The 18,721-nt window shown below is 35.4% G+C and overlaps 1 protein-coding gene across 3 annotated transcripts in view; it reads right to left on the minus strand.

The window, feature by feature from the left end:
* Positions 1–430: 430 nt before the first annotated feature.
* Positions 431–18,721, minus strand: part of TINAG (tubulointerstitial nephritis antigen) — an 87,761-nt gene continuing 69,470 nt past the window's right edge. For all 3 annotated transcript variants that reach the window (XM_082345001.1, XM_082345000.1, XM_082344999.1), the window contains 2 exons: positions 15,730–15,775; positions 431–883 (listed from right to left, as the gene is read on the minus strand). In XM_082345001.1, the coding sequence (XP_082201127.1) occupies positions 749–883; positions 15,730–15,775 (181 nt within the window). In that variant the 3' untranslated portion in view covers positions 431–748. The remainder of the gene's footprint in view (positions 884–15,729; positions 15,776–18,721) is intronic.

An 18,721-nucleotide genomic window follows, 5' to 3' on the forward strand; every position in this document is an offset into this window, starting at 1 on the left:
GCTCATTTTAATCGACTTTACACAAAGGGCACTGGTTTCCAAAAATAGGAGTATGTGTGTATATCAGGACGGTACTTGCATCGTCAGCATCAGCCCCTCAGTCTTTTTGTTACTTATCATCTTCCCCACCTCACAAGCCATTACACAGTAGGGTGAAGAGTAGTTCTTTCCTGTGAGAGTGACTCACCTTTTGAGTTCAGATTGCGAGTTCAGTTTAGACAAATGAAAAGAACCAAAATGTGAGCTTATTGAGGGAAACAATCTATTTCCATCTCTTTCTGGCAAAACATAAGCAAGGTCTGAATTAAGAAAGCATTATTGAGTTGAAAAAAATCATAACAATGGTAAATTGGTGTTTTTGGTGCTATTTGTCAGAAGTTCTCATTGGTCAAAGAGAGAGAAACCAAATCATGTCTACAAACAAATGATGTGAATGTTTAAAACAAGTGCCATCACACTGTTTAATGATCAAAGTCAAAAAGAACATTGTCAGGAGAGGGAAATAAAAACTACCAGTGAACTCGAAAGGTATTATTTGAAGCCACTCTCCATCCTCTGTTAGTGTTTTTACAACTCGATAATATAAAGGAAGCAGGAGCTTAGAACCTGGGGTGAAACAAGAAAACAAGCACCTTATACCAACAAGGCGAAGAGGCAGAGATTCCACTGTCACAGAGAACTTCACGTTGCTTAATTTCAATTTAAAGGGTGACTTGAATGCCTGGCCTTATGGAAATTTAATGCTTTGTTATGGTTCATCTGAACTTGTCAGTTGGCCCCAAGCTGCGATAATCAACTTTTCAATGTCAGACTCATTTACTCCTCGAAGAATCCTGAAATAGCCATTCTCTCCCCAGGACTTTCCCCAGGAATTGGCAGCAATCTGCAGAAAAACAAAAATTAAAAAAAAAAAAAAAACTGAATAATACTTGGATATTTTTTAATCCAAACTGTAAAGTTACAGGGGACTCCTACGTAGCTTTATATGCTTCTGACTCATTATAGATTGTGATTATTAAGAACCTACACATTTTGAAAAGGAGAATAAGACAATTATATTATTCATTAATTACATTAATATGCATATATACTCATGTTCATGATAACCAAAATTGATGAATTCCCCCAGAGTACAATAGTAACATATGCATGAGAGTTTGAAATGCCACATCAGAAGATGACACATGCTGCAGTTACAGAGTGTCTATTATGTGCTAAGCACGGGAGGAACCATGATAAAAAATATCCTGTGTTCAGGGAGCTTATGGTCTAATGAAGGATGGTCAACGTAAGGCAAGTACTAAGGTAGAAATATGCACATGGAGAGGCATCTCACTTATCTGAATGGTTCAGGGAAGTTGTCATGAAGAAATACCACATGTGATGCATATTAAAGCCTAGGAGTAAATTAACCAGATTAAAAAAATGGAGGAAGGGTAAACAGTAAAAACATAAATATCAAAGCATGAAGCAGCATGAAGCAGAGAAATGAAGCAACAAAACCGTTATCATTAGATCATAAAACAGAAGCAGGTTGGTAGTTTATGAGGCTAGAAGGGGAGGAGAGGAAATCCATACTGAGAAAATAATGGTGAAAATGATGACAAGTTGTTGAGTTCCTTCCAGCAGGAATGCAGGCGGACAAATTTATATTTTGATTACATTATTCTGTATGAACTGAGATGGATGAATTTAAAAGGGTAGGAAAAAAACCCCACAGGGATGTAAACAGATCTTTGCAGGAAACCGTCTTCAGCAGGAAACCCCTTTTCTTGTCACTTTAGCAAAGCTATATTTTAACTAAACTTAAACAGTCCACCCCCATGTTCTGCTCATCTCTGACCCAAGCACAGTTTTCAAATCTTTTGATCACACACTACCTTGCCTAATCTGCTGGTTCTTCCCATAGATCAAAGAAGTAAAAATGAAGAATAAATAATTAACAGATGACCAGATCTCTTCCCTAGCTTCCCCATCAGTGATCTCCAGAACAAACTGTGTGAACAAGACAGCAACTAAAGAAAGATCACAAGAAGTGGACAAGCCTGCAGGCAGTGGGGGATGGCAAGGACTCTGACCTCCTATCCCAATGATTAACTGAGATTACTTCCCCTTTTCCCTTTAAAACTTTCATGGCCAAGCAGAATCTTTGGAGTTGGTTTTTGGGGGACACAAGTCCGCCTTTTCCCCAGATTTCTGACTTTCTGATTAAAAGCAATTTTCCCTTCCACCTTTATTTCTGGACTCTCAGTTCTGTTGCATTAATCTATTTGTCTGTTTTTATGCCAGTATCATACTGTTTTGATCACTATAAATTTATAGTATAACTTGAAATCAGGAAATGTGATACTCCTTGCTTTGTTTTTCTTTCAAAGGACTGCTTTGGCTACTTGGGGTCTTTTTTGTTTCCACATAAATTTTAGGATTTTTTTTTTCAATTTCTGTAAAAAATGCCATTGGAATCTTGATAGGAATTGCATTGAAGCTATCGATGTTTTTGGTAGTATTGAAATTTTAACAATATTAATTCTTCCCCTTCATGAACACAGGATACCTTTCCATTTATTTGTGACATTTTTGATATCTTTCATCAATGTCTTATAGTTTTCAGAGTAGAGATCTTTCACCTCCTTGGTTAAGTTTATTCCAAAGTTTTTTCTTTTTTTTTTTCGATGCTATTGTACATGGGATTGTTTGTTTTCTTTATTTCTTTTTCAGATAATCTGTTGCTAGTGTCTAAAAAGGCTACTGATTTTTGTATGATAGTTTTGTTATCCTGTAATTTTACTGAATTAATTGATTTGATCTAACAACTTTTGGGTGAAGTCTTTAGGATTTTCCAAACAGGTATACCTTGGAGATTTTGCAGGTTCAGTTCCAGACTACTGCAATAAAATGAATATCGCAATAAAGTGAGTCACATAAATTTTTTGGTTTCCCAGTGCATATAAAAGTTATGTTTACACTATACTATAGCCTTTTAAGTGTACAATAGCATTACATCTAAAAAAAATGTGCATACTTTAATTAAGAATACTTTATTGCTAAAAAATGCTAACCATCATCTGATTATTTAGCAAGTTGAAATATTTTTGCTGGTAGAAGGTTTAAAATATTGCAAGAGTTACCAAAATGTGACACAGAGACACAAAGTGAGCAAATGCTGTTGGAAAAATGGTGCCAATAGACTGCTCAATATGGTCTATTGCCACAAATCTTCAATTTCTACAACAAAACAAAACAAAAAAACCAATATTTGTAAAGTGCAATGAAACACGGTATACCTATATAAACTGCAAATAGAGACAATTTTACTTCTTCCTTTCCAATTCTGATGGTTTTTATTTCTTTTTCTTGCCAGATGGCTCTGGAAAGGACTTCCAGTACTATGTTGAATAGGAGTGGTGAGAATGGGCACCATTGTCTTGTTTCTCATCTTAGAGGAAAAGCTTTCAACATTTCACCATTAAGTATAATGTTATCTGTGAGGTACATTCCTTCTATACTTGTTAAGAGTTTTTATCATTAACAAATGTAGAATTTTGTCAAATGTTTTTACTGAATCTATTAAGATTACTATATAATTTTTTCTTTCATTCTATTAATGTGATGTTTCACATTGATTGGTTTGTGTGTGTTGAACCATCCTTGCATACCAGGTATAAATCACATGTGATCATGGTGAATGGTTCTTTTAATGTGCTGCTAAATCAAATTTGCTGGCAATAAAATGCTGTCTTAATTACTGTAGATTTATATAGTCTTGAAACCTGGTAGTGTACATCCTCCAACTTTGTTCTTCTTTACTGTGGCTATCTTGGGTACTCTAGGTCTTTTGCACTTCCATTTAAAGTTTAGAATCATCTTTTCAGTATAATCCTCTCTCCCCCTCCAAAAAAAAAAAAATCTCTTCTGGGACATAGATTAGGATGTTAATAAATTAATAGATCAATTTGGGAAAGTTAATCTAGAGACTTCCAGGTCATCAATATTGTATAATTCTCCTTTTAGCTAGGTCTTCTTTAATTTCTCATAACACTAAAAATCTTGCACATTTTTCATTGACATACTCCCTAGGTTTTTATTTATTTATTTATTTATTTATTTTTGGCTGTATTGGGTCTTCGTTGCTGTGCACGGGATTTTCTCTAGTTGTGTCGTGTGGGGGCTACTCTTCGTTGTGGTGCACGGGCTTCTCATTGCGGTGGCTTCTCTTGTTGCGGAGCACGGGCTCTAAGCACGCGGGCTTCAGTAGTTGTGGCTCGTGGGCTCTAGAGTGCAGGCTCAGTAGTTGTGGTGCACGGGCTTAGTTGCTCCATGGCATGTGAATCTTCCCAGACCAGGGCTCGAACCCGTGTCCCCTGCATTGACAGGTGGATTCTCAAGCACTGCAGCACCAGGGAAGTACTTCCCTAGGTTTTTAAATAGTTACATCATTTTTTTTTTGTATTAGGACTTTAATTGGGCACAAAGATTATTTTCTTCACAACAGTTACATTAATAGAAGGCTTTAAGCTGAAATTAGTCATTAAACCTAAGTCACTTGTAATTTCAAAAAACCAAGAAACAAATATAGACCAAAAATAATCATTTTCTCTTCAAAATATTTATAAAACTGGAAAGACTATCATACATAGAAAATTCTAATACTTCAAAGTAAGGCTATGTTTTCCCTGGAAACTTGCTAAATTTTTCCTCATAGATGTAGCAGGAGTGTGGTATAGCAGTAACTCGACAGAGGACAATTGCAGCTTACGCCCCTAACTAGATATTTCTTATATTTTGTCTAAGCCATCCAAGTTTTGGTACTGTGCTACAGCAGCCCTAGCAAACTAATACACCTCTGTATCCCCTAGGGTTCATTTTTGATGTTGCCTACTAAATATCCCAGTAAGGGTTCATATAGCTCTTTAAAAAGCCAGACCATGACCTAGAGACTCTGTTCAGCTTATCTCCTCCCAGCACCTTCATTTAATAGAGACAGCAATTCACTTTCCTTTTAGAAATAGTTCTGTAATTTGTTCTCAGTTTTTCAAAAATAAAAAATATATTGTTGAGGGACTTCCCTGGCAGTCCAGTGGTTAACACTCCACACTTCCACTGCAGGGGGCACAGGTTCGATCCCTGGTTGGGCAACTAAGATCCCATGTGCCGCACAGTGCAGCCAAAAGAAAAAAAAAAAAAAAAATCTGGGAACTGAAAGAGCTAAGCAAAGTCCCAGAAGGCAAGAGAGAGAGGTAATATGAAAGAGAGGTTGAGAGACATAGAGGATAATATGAGAAGGACAATCATCTGTTTAATAGAAATGTCCAAAAGTAAAGGAAGGAAAGATGGTATATTCAGCTATAATAACTGAGACCTTTATAATAGTCATCAATATTGTGAATCCTCAGAATTAGAACACAAAAAACCCCAATTCTTACACAAAATTTAACACTACAGATACTACAGTAATATAATCGGACTTATTTTGGTAATGTCAGGTCTACTTTCAGATCAGAAATTTCCTGCAGAGTAATATTTCTCTCTCCTGGAATTTTAATTTCTGTAAGTAAAGACAGCAAGATGTTTCTCTCACCACTATAGATATAAGTAGAAATAATTATGAACTAGATGCAATACATGTAAGAAAAGGCAGTAAGTTCATTATGAATTACAGTAATTATGGCCCTTAGTAAAATGACATATCCCATCCAAAGAATTTCACACAAATATAAGAGTCTAAAATATATCCTAATTTTTAGGTACTGGCAATCAAATCTGCTATTTTAGGATCCAAAATGAATTATAAAATACTTTCACCAGTAAGGGTTGTATTAAACAAATTTTCTTTTTAGCACTTCACTCTGATTCTCCCTTGTCCCTTCTAAAACTATGATTTTTTAAAATGTTTATTTATTTATTTATTTCTTATTAGTCATCCATTTTACACACATCAGTGTATACATGTCAATCCCAGTCTCCTGATTCATCACACCCCCACCCCCACCCTCCACCTCTTTCCCCCCTTGGTGTCCATATGTTGTTCTCTGCTTCTGTGTCTCAATTTCTGCTCTGCAAACCAGTTCATCTGTAGCATTTTCTACGTTCCACATATTTGTGTTAATATATGATATTTGTTTTTCAATTTGTGACTTAACTTCACTCTGTATGACAGTCTCTAGAAGCATCCACGTCTCTACAAATGACCCAATTTCGTTCTTTTTTAAGGCTGAGTAATATTCCATTGTATATATGTACCACATCTTCTTTATCCATTCATCTGTCGATGAGCATTTAGGTTGCTTCCATGACTTGGCTATTGTAAACAGTGCTGCCATGAACATTGGGTTGCATGTGTCTTTTTGAATTATGGTTTTCTCTGGGTGCTGGGTCATATGGTAATTCTATTTTTAGATTTTTAAGGAGCCTCCATACTGTTCTCCATAGTAGCTGTATCAATTTACATTCCCACCAACAGTGCAAGAGGGTTCCCTTTTCTCCACACCCTCTCCAGCATTTGTTGTTTGTAGGTTTTCTGATGATGCCCTTTCTAACTGGTGTGAGGTGATTCCTCATTGTAATTTTGATTTGCATTTCTCTAATAATTAGTGATGTTGAGCAGCTTTTCAGGTGCTTCTTGGCCACTTAAATGTCTTCTTTGGAGAAATATCTACTTAGGTCTTCTGCCCATTTTTGGATTGGGTTGTTTGTTTTTTTAATATTGAGCTGCAAGTGCTGTTTATATATTTTGGAGATTAATCCTTTGTCCATTGATTCGTTTGCAAATATTTTCTCCCATTCTGAGGGTTGTCTTTTCATCTTGTTTATGGTTTCCTTTGCTGTGCAAAATCTTTGAAGTTTCATTAGGTCCCATTTGTTTATTTTTTGTTTTTATTTCCATTACTCTAGGAGGTGAATCAAAAAAGATCTTGCTGAGATTTATGTCAAAGAGTGTTCTTCCTATGGTTTCTGCTAAGAGTTTTATAGTGTCCAGTCTTACATTTAGGTCTCTAATCCATTTTGAGTTCATTTTTGTGTATGGTGTTAGGGAGTGTTCTAATTTCATTCTTCACATGTAGCTCTCCAGTTTTCCCAGCACCACTTATTGAAGAGACTGTCTTTTCTCCATTGTATATTCTTGCCTCCTTTGTCATAGATTAGTTGACCATAGGTGCATGGGTTTATCTCTGGATTTTCTATCCTGTTCCACTGATCTATAGTTCTGTTTTTGTGCCAGTACCATATTGTCTTGATTACTGTAGCTCTGTAATCTAGTCTGAAGTCAGGGAGTCTGATTCCTCCAGCTCCATTTTTTCCCTCAAGACTGCTTTGGCTCTTCGCGGTCTTTTGTGTCTCCATACAACTTTTAAGATTTGTTGTTCTAGTTCTGTAAAAAATGCCATTGGTAATTTGATAGGGATTGCATTGAATCTGTAGATTGCTTTGTAGTCATTTTCACAATATTGATTCGTCCAACCAAAGAACATGGTATATCTCTCCATCTGTTGGTATCATCTTTAATTTCTTTCATCAGTGTCTTATAGTTTTCTGCATACAGGTCTTTTGTCTCCCTAGGTAGGTTTATTCCTAGGTATTTTCTTCTTTTTGTTGCAGTGGTAAATGGGAGTGTTTCCTTAATTTCTCTTTCAGATTTTTCATCATTAGTGTATAGGAATGCAAGAGATTTCTGTGCATAAATTTTGTATCCTGCAACTTTACCAAATTCATTAATTAGCTCTAGTAGTTTTCTGGTGGTATCTTTAGGATCCTCTATGTATAGTGTCATGTCATCTGCAAACAGTGACAGTTTTACTTCTTCTTTTCCAATCTGTATTCCTTTTATTTCTTTTTCTTCTCTGATTGCTGTGGCTAGGACTTCCAAAACTATGTTAAATAATAGAGGTGAGACTGGACATTCTTGTCTTGTTCCTGATCTTAGAGGAAATGCTTCCAGTTTTTCACCATTGAGAATGATGTTTGCTGTGGGTTTGTCATATATGGCCTTTATTATGTTGAAGTAGTTTCCCTCTATGCCCACTTCCTGCAGAGTTTTTATTATAAATGGGTGTTAAATTTTGTCCAAAGCTTTTTCTGCATCTATTAAGATGATCATATGGTTTTTCTTCTTCAGTTTGTTAATATGGTGTATCACATTGATTGATTTGCGTATATTGAAGATTCCTTGGATCTCTGGGATAAATGTAACTTGATCATGGTGTATGATCCTTTTAATGTGTTATTGGAGTCTGTTTGTTAGTATTTTGTTGAGGATTTTTGCATCTATATTCATCAGTGACATTGGTCTGTAATTTTCTTTTTTGTAGTATCTTTGTCTGGTTTTGGTATCAGAGTGATGGTGGCCTCATAGAAGGAGTTTGGGAGTTTTCCTTCTTTTACAATATTTTGGAAGAATTTGAGAAGGACGAGTGTTAGCTCTTCTCTAAATGTTTGATAGAATTCACCTGTGAAGCCATCTGGTCCTAGACTTTTGTTTGTTGGAAGATTTTTAATCACAGTTTCAATTTCATTACTCGTGATGGGTCTGTTCATATTTTCTATTTCTTCCTGGTTCAGTCTTGGAAGGTTATACCTTTCCAAGAATTTGTCCATTTCTTTCAGGTTGTCCAATTTATTGGCATAGAGTTTCTTATAGTAGTCTCTTAGGATGCTTCGTATTTCTGTGGTGTCTGTTGTAACTTCTCCTTTTTCATTTCTAATTTTATTGATTTAGGTCCTCTCCCTTTTTCTTGATGAGTCTACCTAATGATGTATCAATTTTGTTTATCTTCTCAAAGAAACAGCTTTTAGTTGTATTGATCTTTGCTATAGTTTCCTTCATTTCTTTTTCATTTATTTCTGCTCTGATCTTTAGGATTTCTTTCCTTCTGCTAACTTTGGGTTCTGTTTGTTCTTCTTTCTCTAGTTCCTTTAGGTGTAACGTTAGATTTTTTATTTGAGATTTTTCTTGTTTCATGAGGTAGGCTTGTATAGCTATAACCTTCCCTCTTAGAACTGCTTTTGCTGCATCCCATAGGTTTTGGATTGTCGTGTTTTCATTGTCATTTGCCTCTAGGTATTTTTTGATTTCCTCTTTGATTTCTTCATTGATCTCTTGGCTATTTAGTAACGTATTGTTTAGCCTCCATGTGTTTGTGTTTTTTACGTTTTTTTCCCTGTAATTGATTTCTAATCTCATAGCATTGTGGTCATAAAAGATGCTTGATAATGTTTCAATTTTCTTCAGTTTATTGAGGCTTGACTTGTGCCACAAGATGTGATCTATCCTGGAGAATGCTCTGTGCGCACTTGAGAAGAAAGTGTAATCTGCTGTTTTTGGTTGGAATGTCCTATAAATATCAATTAAATCTATCTGGTCTATTGTGTCATTTAAAGCTTGTGTTTCCTTATTAATTTTCTGTTTGGCTGATCTGTCCATTGATGTAAGTGAGGTGTTAAAGTCCCCCACTATTATTGTGTTACTGTCGATTTCCTCTTTTAGAACTGTTAGCAGTTGCCTTATGTATTGAGGTGTTCCTATGTTGAGTGCATATATATTTATAATTTTTATATCTTCTTCTTGGATTGATCCCTTGATTATTACATAGTGTCCTTTCTTGTCTCTTGTACCATTCTTTATTTTAAAGTCTATTTTATCTGATATGAGTGTTGCTACTCCAGCTTTCTTTTGATTTCCATTTGCATGGAATATTTTTTTCCATCCCCTCACTTTCAGCCTGTATGTGTCCCTAGGTCTGAAGTGGGTGTCTTGTAGACAGCATATATATGGATCTTGTTTTTGTATCCATTCAGCAAGCCTGTGTCTTTTGGTTGGAGCATTTAATCCATTCACATTTAAGGTAATTATTGATATGTATGTTCCTATTACCATTTTCTTAATTTTGTGGAGTTCTTTTTTGTAGGTCCTTTTCTTCTCCTGTGTTTGCCACTTAGAGAAGTTCCTTTAGCATTTTTTGTAGAGCTGGGTTGGTGGTGCTGAATCCTCTTAGCTTTTTCTTGTCTGTAAAGCTTTTGATTTCTCCATCGAATCTGAATGAGATCCTTGTTGGGCAGAGTAATCTTGGTTGTAGGTTCTTCCCTTTCATCACTTTAAGTATATCATGCCACTCCCTTCTGGCTTGTAGAGTTTCTGCTGAGAAATCAGATGTTAACCTTATGGGAGTTCCCTTGTATGTTATTTATTGTTTTTCCCTTGATGCTTTCAATAATTTTTCTTTGCCTTTAATTTTTGCCAGTTTGATTACTATGTGTCTCGGCGTGTTTCTCCTTGGGTTTATCCTTATGGGACTCTTTGCACTTCCTGGACTTGGGTGGCTATTTCCTTTCCCATGTTAGGGGAAGTTTTTGACTATAATCTCTTCAAATATTTTCTCTGGTCCTTTCTCTCTCTCTTCTCCTTCTGGGACCCCTATAATGTGAATGTTGTTGTGTTTAATGTTGTTCCAGAGGTCTCTTAGGCTGTCTTCATTTCTTTTCATTCTTTTTTCTTTATTCTGTTCCACAGCAGTGAATTCCACCATTCTGTCTTCCAGGTCACTTATCCGTTCTTCTGCCTCAGTTATTCTTCTATTGATTCCTTCTAGTGTATTTTTCATTTCAGTTATTGTATTGTTCATCTCGTTTGTTTGTTCTTTAACTCTTCTAGATTTTTGTTAAACATTTCTTACATCTTCTCAATCTTTGCCTCCATTCTTTTTCCAAGGTCCTAGATCATCTTCACTATCATTATTCTGAATTCTTTTTCTGGAAGATTTCCTATCTCCATTTCATTTAGTTGTTTTCTGGGGTTTTATCTTGTTCCTTCATCTGGTACATAGCCCTCTGCCTTTACATCTTTTCTATCTTTATGTGAATGTGGTTTTTGTTCCACAGTCTGCAGGATTGTAGTTCTTCTTGCATCTGCTGTCTGCCCTCTGGTGGATGAGGCTATCTAAGAGGCTTGTGTAAGTTTCCTGATGGGAGGGACCAGTCTAGTTACATCATTTTAGGTCATGTTTACTTTTAATTTCCCATTGCTTCTTGTTACTATATAGAACTATAATTTGTTTTTTATATTGATCTAATATGAAGAAAGCTTGTTAAATATGCTTACTGTTTTTAATAGTTTATTTCTATATATATGTTTTGATTTTCCATATTCATAATCATGTCATCTGCAAATAACATCAGTTATATTTCTTTCCACACTCCCCTTTATTTTTTGTTTGTTTGTTTGTTTTACTGCACTAGGTGGTACCTTCAGTAAAATGTTAATAAAAATGTTGACAATGAATGTTTTATTTTTCAGTGATGAGGGAAAAGCGTTCAGTATTTTACCATTAATTATGATGTTAGCTCTAGGGTTTTTGTGGATAAAGTTTATAAGGTGAAGGAAGGTAGGTTCTATTCCTAATTTGCTGAGGTTTTAGGTCATAAATGACTTCTGTGGTCAGCAGAATTCTAAAATGAACCCGAAATTCCTCCTCCCTTGTGTAGTTTCCCCATATAATCCTTTCCATTTGAGTGTGGGAAGGACCTGAGAATATAATGGGATATTACTTCTGTGATTAGGTTATGTTATCTCACAAAGTTGAACAGATTTTGAAGATGTGATTCAAATTCCCAATCAACTGACTGCGAGTTAATTAAAAGGGAGATTATTCTGCCTAAGCTAATCATGTGAACCCTGTAGAAGAGAGTCTAGAAATCAGAAATTGTTTTTTCCTAATGATCTTGAAGTTACCGTGTTTGGAAACGATTTATGAGAGTACCTATGAGGGGGCTGGTGGCAAAAAAACTGTTATTATTGCATCTTCTGTACCAATTAAGATAATCATGTTTATTTTTCCATCTTTAGTCTGGCAATGTGATGAACTATATTCATTGCTTTTACATGTAAAACCAACTTTGCACTCCTGCGATAAACCTCACTTGATCATAATATATTGTCCTTTTAATATATTTTACAGTTGTGATATTTTGTGTAGAATTTTGTGTTCATAAGAGATATTGCCCAGTAGTTTTCTTTTCTTATGTTGTCCCTGTCAAGTTTTGGTATTCGTGTCATGCTGGTTCATGAAGTGTGTTGGGAACTGTTTTTTCTCTATTTCCTAAAAGATATTGACATAAAATTGATTTCATTTGTTATTTAAATGTTTGGAAAAATTTACCAGTGAAGCCATTAGAGACTGGTGTTTTTTGTAAGTTTCTTTTCTTTAATACAGAATCAGCTTCTCAAATAGTATTATAACTAGACTTTTCTATTTTCACCTTGTGTGAGTTTTGATGCTTTGCTTTCCAAGGAGTTTATTCATTTCATCTATATTTTCAAATATATTGGCATAATGCTTGCATAGCATCTTATATTACCTACTTAATATCTATTGAAACTGAAGAAAGTCCTCTTTTTTCATTTCTATGTTAAATTTTTTTTCTCTCTTGGCTTCTTTATGAGTCTTCCTAGGAATTTAATCTTTTCAAAGAATCAAATCTTTGCCCTCTTGATATTCTCTATTGTATGTCCACTTTTTTTCATTGATTTCTGCCCTTCTCCTTTTCATTCCCTTCATTCTAATTTTTGGAGGTTTGAGTTCTTTATCTAGCTTACTGGATTACTATTTTCAACTTTTCCTTTTTTAATATATGCATTGATTTTAACCTTTCTTTTTTTCCAAATACATGCTTCTTCTATTACATTAAGTACTGCTTTAGCTAAGTAACACAAGTTTTGACATAGCATACTCTGTAAAATTTCAATCCTTTCAGTTTGTTGAACTTACCTTATGACCCAGCATATGGTCAACATTGGCAACTATTCCATATGCACTAAAAGAATATATATTCATTAATAGTTGTATCTAGTATTCTATGAATTTTAATTACATTAAGCTAGCTAATAGTTTTTTTTTTTAATCTTCTATATCTTTATCTATATTTTAGCTGCTTACTCTGTGAAATAATAAGTGGGATGTGTTGAAATATACAACCAAATTGTGGATTTGTCTTTCTCTTTTCTTCTGTAACTTTTGCTTTATATTTTTGATGCTGTGTTATCTTAGCTTTTGTTTGAATGAAAATGTTTCTGATTTGCCTTCTTTGAAGAAAGTTGCCGCTGGATATAAAATTCTAGTTTCCCCTACTTAGAGTTTATTGAGCTTCCGAATTTAGGTTGGCGTCTTTCCATTTTGGAAAACTTTTGGCTGTCAGTTCTTCAAATATTTGTTCTGCTTCATTCTCTCTCTCATCCTTCTGAGAATACAGTTACATGTATGTTAAAACATTTGATTGTGTCCCACCCGTCTCTTCCCAGTGTTCTGGATTTTTCATTATATTTTCCTCTGTGTACTGCAACTTGGATATATTTTATTGCATTTATTTAAGATATCTAATTCTGCCTGCTATTTAACCCATATGTTGTGTTCTTAATTTCAGGCATTGCACTCACACCAACAATAATTCTTTTCTTTTTGTATATTGAAATAACTTGTTGAAATTCTCTATCTTTTCATTCATATTTAAAAAAAATTTTTACAATGGTTATTACATCTATTGCTTCTATTGATAGTTTTTTCCCTTGGTTATTGGTCACATTTTTCTGCTACATGTCTCAAAATGTTTAAATGCATGCTGGATACTTTGCCATAATAATTACAGTTGTCCCTTGGTATCTGTGGGGGATTGGTTCCAGGAGATCTCTCTTTCCCTGCACCAAAATCCACAGATGCTCAAGTCTGCCAACTAAAAACTGACACCTGACATCTGCCTCTACAAGGATGAAGTCATTAGCCACTTCAGTCTCTGAGCTTCAACACACCTGAAAGGAGCTCAGGGTGGAGATCAGGAATGAGGCACCCTGTGCTCTGGGAAAAACTGGCAGAACAGATCTTCAGATAATTAGATATTTTCAGAAGAAGATTTTATGAGCCCAAATTCTTGAATCTTCTCATATCTAGAAAAGCCCTAAAATCCTGAACAGAGACATCTGCTCCTTGTGACTAGCAGTAACCTTCATGAAACTAACAGCAACCTTCTGCAAAAATGTGTGCTTGATTACATGTATTCCCCCATCACCAAAATCATATATATACAGACCTCTACCCTATCTCTTCTGAGCAGTTCTTCAGAGCTATCTGAGATGCTGTCTCCTGAGCGATAGTCCCTATTTTGCCCCAAATAAAACTTAACTCACAACCCTCACATTGTGCAATTTTTTTAGTTGACAAGTTCCTTATATAAAATGGCATAATATTTGCATATAACCTATACACATCCTCTCGTATGCTTTAAGCCATCTCTGGGTTACTAATAATACCTAATGCAATGTAAATGTTATGTAAATAGTTGTAAATGCAATGTAAGTGGTATGTAAATAATTGCCCATGTACAGCAAATACAAGTTTTGCTTTTTGGAAATTTCTGGAACTTCAAAAATATTTTTGATCCACAGTTGGTTGAATCTGTGGATGCAGAACCCTCAGATATGGAGGGCGGACTACATAGAGATTGACACTGAGATTATTTTCCAAAGAAGGTTAGCCTTCTCCTAGAGAGATACGGTAAGGGACTAATCCCCTCAATTTAGTAAAGAACTGAGTAGGATCAGGGCTAGAGAAAAGTTTTGGTTAAACTTAATTGTACCTGGTTTCAAATATTTCAGGGCTGTACCTACCATGTGTGTGTTTCAGGCTCTCTTCAGGCTTCTCCTACCCCGGATTTGGCAATGCTGTAGATGATTTCACTCTTCCATCCCCCCACCCTTAACTACTCACATTATTCTGCATTCAGAAATATTCCAGGAAGCTCAAATAATATATTCTCTTTCACATATCATAAATGTTAACTATTGAATACTAATTTTATTGACTATCTCAAGCTATTTTAATAAGGAAAATGATATTTAAGAAAGCTCAGTTCAAATACAAAGAAACATCATTCTGCTCAAAAGCATAACACCTCCATATGTCAACAAGACAAACACGAGTGGTGACCCCATACTTGGGTGATTGATTTTTGTGAGTGCCTTGTGGAGAAATCTAATTAACAAGAGTCACTTGAGTGAGCACATGCCCTAATATTTAGTGTTTTATAAGTTATAATATGCCCTCAAATGCATACATTCAAGTTCAAATTCTATGATGAATATCATTACCTAAACTTTATTTCTGGAGGAAAAAAGGTATATAATATAAGGACCTGGGATAATTTTCTTTATTGTAACTGAATATTTGAGGTAATATATTCCAATCTTCTTCAAACTTTCTTATGTATAACTTTCTATTATTTTTTAGACTAGATATTAGTTTTTTCTCAGTAAAGAATCATGTGTATGTTATAGTTGGCAAAAACAAAAACAAAACTATGTATATATATATTTGATACTAACATTACAAAAGCATCACCCATAGCAAAAAAAATGTAAGAATACAAAGTTGATTGACACATATGAGAGAACTCTAATCACTTCTTTAATTTTAATATAGGTGATAATAGAACAAAAGTTATTCTGTTGATTCTCAATTTGAAAAAAAAAATACTGATTCATCTGTTACAATTTGAAATAAGAGGAGTTGAAAAATATTACTATAATATAAATGATTATAATGAATTTTCTGTTGGAGAAAATACAAATATTACAAATGATATTACAGTGACTTAGGATATGACTAAATAATACAAAGCTGGGAATACAGACACAGATGATTCTAAAATACTCACTTCACAGCAGAAATTTAATTGGAAAGTATTACATACCCAAAATTTTTCTTTCCGCCCCTGTGCTCCTCTCAGTGTGCCCCATCTAAAAACAACAATAAAAAATATTGACATGGTTAAAAATGTTTGAGTTGCATCTTGATAAGATTCAAATTATTATCAGAATTGTATCTTTTCTTTTCTCTTTGCCTCACTGTGTTTTATTATTGAACTGTCATCATTGCCTACAGAAATGTGCATGTATCATTTTCTTTTTAACCAAAACTTCATTGACTTGTTCAGAATATACTCATCTATGTCCAAATGGCTTGAAATCAAACTCATTGACCAAAGGATATAAGTCCTAGGGCAGCTGGGATGCAGGGGTTTTAAAGTACTTAAAGATGCCTCCCCTCTTCATAGCTCACCTTCTGAAACTCTGCTAAAAATCTCCAAGACTACTTATAAAAAACATAATGTAAATAAAGATAACTGTTGTAGAAAAGAGCATCTATGTAAAAATATTCATATGCATATATTATTCTAGAAAATGGTTGTATGCCTAATGTGACATTTCTATATATACATGTACATATGGAAATCAAATTCTATATTCTCAGTACTGAGCCAGTCTCAATGTGGCAGGTAACAGTTCATAAAATATACAGACCTACAATACCTCGTTTTTTTTCTCTTGACTAAACCCAGTGACATAGATGTTACTAACATGTTCTATTTACTAATGAAATATCAAGACCTGTCCAAGATCACAGAGTGTTGTTGAGCCAGGACTCCAAATCTCATGTTCTTAATATGCTATATTGCTTCTCTTATAAATATACAGTCCCCAACTACAGTGTGTCCTGAATGACATCAGTTTTATGTGGAGAAAGTATATTGACCACCACTTTCATGCACTCTGGTGGATTATGAGAAAATAAGCCTGCCCACATAAATTCATTCCTAATACCCCAAATCTCAACGTCAGAGTGGTATGTCATTGTACAAAAGAACATTCTGGAAGAGGTACAAATTTGTTGTTCAAATATTTTCAACATGTCCATTTGCCAGAAAGCTGTTTTTCATAGGGTATAAAATAGAATGATGGCACCACAGCATAGAAGTATTGCTTAAAGATGACAGGTTTATTGTAAGGATCTTGGGACATTCAAGAGAGTATGCAATAATGCATTTGGATCCTTTGGTACGAGAGTGAGGGAAGAAAAAAGTGATTTGGAAAGTAGGAAAACACTAAAGAACAATTTTTCTTTATTTTGTTCCTGATGGAGACTAGGACTGGTAATTGCACTGATTGCCATGTCTTTTTTTTTTGGCTGTGTTGGGTCTCCGTTTCTGAGCGAGGGCTTTCTCTAGTTGCGGCGAGCGGGGGCCACTCTTCACTGCGGTGCGTGGGCCTCTCACCATCGCGGCCTCTCTTTGTTGCGGAGCACAGACTCCAGACGCGCAGGCTCAGTAGCTGTGGCTCACGGGCCCAGTTGCTCCGCGGCATGTGGGATCCTCCCAGACCAGGGATCGAACCCGTGTCCCCTGCATTGGCAGGCAGACTCTCAACCACTGCGCCACCAGGGAAGCCCTGCCATGTCTTTTTTAGTTATCTGATGCACAGAGCAGTGGACTGAAACGCTTTAGGGTTTCAAATATTCTAGGTGCTTTAACATGTAAGTTCAAACTGGTTCAGTTTTCAAAATCATTTTGCAGTTTTGTAATTGTACCTACCTCCTTGTAACTTTTCTAAAAAAGCTATCACCATTGAAAAAATTTACCAATCATACTATGTGCCCCCAAATCTTCTAAGGTCATTGTGTACTTCAAGCAGTGATCATATCTGAAACCTTGAGTTGCTCATTTTTTACTCATGGCTATTATGACAATTTCAGGAAGCCTGTACCACTCAAGCAAACTTCCTTTCAGGCAGTCTGAACACTAGTTACTTTAGCTATTTACATGAAATACAAAATATCAATACAAGACTAAATCAGAAGAATTTAAGGAATCTTATGACTCCAAAACAATACAGGCAAGAGAGGATCCCCATATCTGAGATCCCACTAGACATGGTGAGAAGTTGAGATCCGTCTTGCTTGAGGCACTAAGGAGCCTCATAAGAAAGAACTCCCAATCAAGAAAGAGGTATTCAGACATGACAAGCTCGATCCAGTAATTAAGCCCCCATCAAAAGCGAGGAAGAGCCATTGAGAGTATGATTTGTTCCCTGCCACTCAGATACATCCAAACTTAGCTCCACACTGAACTCAGCTAAGTTTGGAGTTGGGGAAGAAGCAAGTCAGACTTGTTATTAAAACCTGATAGAGCTATTTCACTAAAAACTGTATATTCCATAAAACACTTTAATGATAATCAAATAGAGGTTAATACCAAAAGTGGATAAAGGTTTCTTTCCCACTTTGTGAGATACTTCTAACTCCCTGGGCTCCACTGCATTGAGAATGGTGCATGGGAAGACAAAGTAGTATAACAGAGGGAACTGGAAGACATACAGGCAAAATACACTCTGAAGTAAGTATTGCATTTATTATTAAGTCTATTTTAGATACCACTAGGCACTCTCAGAAATATTGAGACATTGTTTTGGGGCATGAAGATCCACAACTGCATAAGGGGTTAAGATTTACCAAAATGATGACTACACATAATTCCATTAACAGCAGATCAAAGACTAACTACAGTGGACCCTTGAACAATATGGGTTTGAACTGTGCGGGTCCACTTATACAGGGGTTTCTTTAACTAAATACATACTACAGTACTATAGGGTCTGCAGTTGGTTGAATCCGTGGATGAGGACTATGGGTGCTGAGGGTGGGCTATAAAGTTACATGCAGGATTCCAAATGTGTGGGGTCGGTGCCCCTAACCCCAGCGCTGTTCAAGGGTCAACTGTAATTCTAAGGAAACATTTCCTCACAAAGGAGGAGAGGCACTTCAGAATGTAGTTGTATAATTTTTCTTATTGTAGTATTATCAAATAAGTTAAAAGTGGACTAAACTCTTTATTTTGGAGATATCTAGGA

This window comes from Balaenoptera borealis (assembly GCF_965194805.1).
Source record: "Balaenoptera borealis genome assembly, chromosome: 12".
NCBI lineage: Eukaryota > Metazoa > Chordata > Mammalia > Artiodactyla > Balaenopteridae > Balaenoptera > Balaenoptera borealis.